The sequence below is a fragment of the Apis dorsata genome, unplaced genomic scaffold, assembly GCF_000469605.1.
Source record: "Apis dorsata unplaced genomic scaffold, Apis dorsata 1.3 scaffold_575, whole genome shotgun sequence".
Taxonomy (NCBI): Eukaryota; Metazoa; Arthropoda; class Insecta; order Hymenoptera; family Apidae; genus Apis; species Apis dorsata.
This window is the reverse complement of record NW_006263785.1, coordinates 184,887-186,692: the sequence shown is the minus strand read 5'-3', so window position 1 is coordinate 186,692 and position 1,806 is coordinate 184,887. Positions and strand designations below refer to the sequence as shown.

Here is a 1,806-nt window from a genome sequence, read left to right as displayed (position 1 = left end):
AGAGAGAGAGAGAGAGAGAGAGAAATAACAATAATATTTTACATATATTTTATTATAATATATAAATATTATTGATACTTTTTATATTTATATATTGTGAAAATATTCATCAAATGATCCTTTAGAAGATTTATTTTCTAGAGATCAAAATAAATTCAAAAGTTTATACAAAAATATATGATTATACTATATATATTGATTAATTATTATAATTAATTATAAATATATTGATTATACTATAAAAAAATAAGCTTGAGACTTGTTTATTAAGTTATAAGTAATTTAAGTTAAATGAAACGAAATAGAATATAACAATAATATAAGGAAGATAAAATGATTTCATTTTATTTCTACTTCATTCAGTTAACATAAATTTAAATTGCTTAGAACTTAATAAATAAATATTAATTAATATTTTCTTATATTAATTTTTCTGTTTGATCTTTAGAATCAATGCTCGAAAAATATTGAATATATTAACATTTTGTACATATATTTAAAAAAATATTAAGAAAAATTGTTAGCATACTTTGACCATCAATAACAATCCTTAAAGTGCCTAATAACTTAAATACAACAGGATATGATGAAATGTTTAGCATAGAATATAAAATGTTTATCAATCCATCTGTTAATATTATAGGTTTATTATCCATAGGAATAACAAGATTCCTTAAAGCACTAAGTAAAGCATGTTGAAATCTTATATCATCAACATCTGTATTATTTCTTTGTAGCAATTTTAAAAGATTACGATGAACACCTTGAGTAACCATAAGTTTACAATGGGTATCTGAACGTGCGAAATTACCCATTGCTAATACAGCTGTAATTTGTAAGTCTTTGTCTTTGTTCTCAAGCCATTTAACCAATTTTTTATATGTAATGCCATTACTTTTATCATATAAACTATTCATGCTATCATCTAAAATATTATACAAATGTTTTCATAAAATGCAATTAAAATATTTTTTTTTTATCTACAATATTTACAAATTAACATACCTCCAGTTAATATAAGAACAATTAAATTGCAAGCAATTTTCAGCACAGATCTAGTTTCTTCATCTGTACAATATGGACTATGTTTTTCTAATAAATTCAATAATAATTCACAAACACCAGTTTTCGCAAGTAATAATTTTGTACTTTCTACAATAATAATATGATATTAAATTTATTCAATTCAAATACTAATATACTATATATAGTGATTAAATTATTCATTAATCAAGTTTACAGATTATAGAAATAAAATTTGGTTACTTTGATTATTTATTATTCTATTTTTAGATTTATAAAAATACCATTTTCTGCTTGTCCATGAAGAAGTTCTAAACATATTTCAGAAAGTTCTGATGATGTATCAGTAGATAACATATTTACTAAAATTGTTGTAAGTCTTTCATTTAAAAATATTTTATTAGCATCGTTCAATAATTCTAGTATTAAGAGAGAATGCATTGCAGCCTCTCCACCAGAAGTTCCATCAATTTCCAGAATATTACAAATAATAGGTACTATTTCTTCTTGTAATTCCTAGAAATATTTTTTCATACATTAATATATAAATTTTTATTTATGTATTCATATATTTATTAGTTAATATATCATTATAAAATTATTATAAAAATTTATAAGTATATTTTTTATGATTGATTTAACTCAAAATTTTTTTATAAATTTGAAATAATATAATTATAAAATTAAATTTTTTAATATTTAATATTATAATTTAATTAATATTTATTAATTCAATTATAATGATATAATAAATAAAAATAAGGAAAATATATAATAACAAAT

The 1,806-nt window shown here is 19.7% G+C and overlaps 1 protein-coding gene across 1 annotated transcript in view; it reads right to left on the bottom strand.

Annotated features, from left to right (window-relative positions):
* The window catches only part of LOC102681775 (rap1 GTPase-GDP dissociation stimulator 1), a 6,322-nt gene that overhangs the window by 2,523 nt on the left and 1,993 nt on the right, over window positions 1–1,806 (bottom strand). The window contains 4 exon segments of the mRNA XM_031513078.1: window positions 238–251; window positions 458–925; window positions 1,006–1,152; window positions 1,308–1,539. Of these exon segments, the coding sequence (XP_031368938.1) occupies window positions 238–251; window positions 458–925; window positions 1,006–1,152; window positions 1,308–1,539 (861 nt within the window).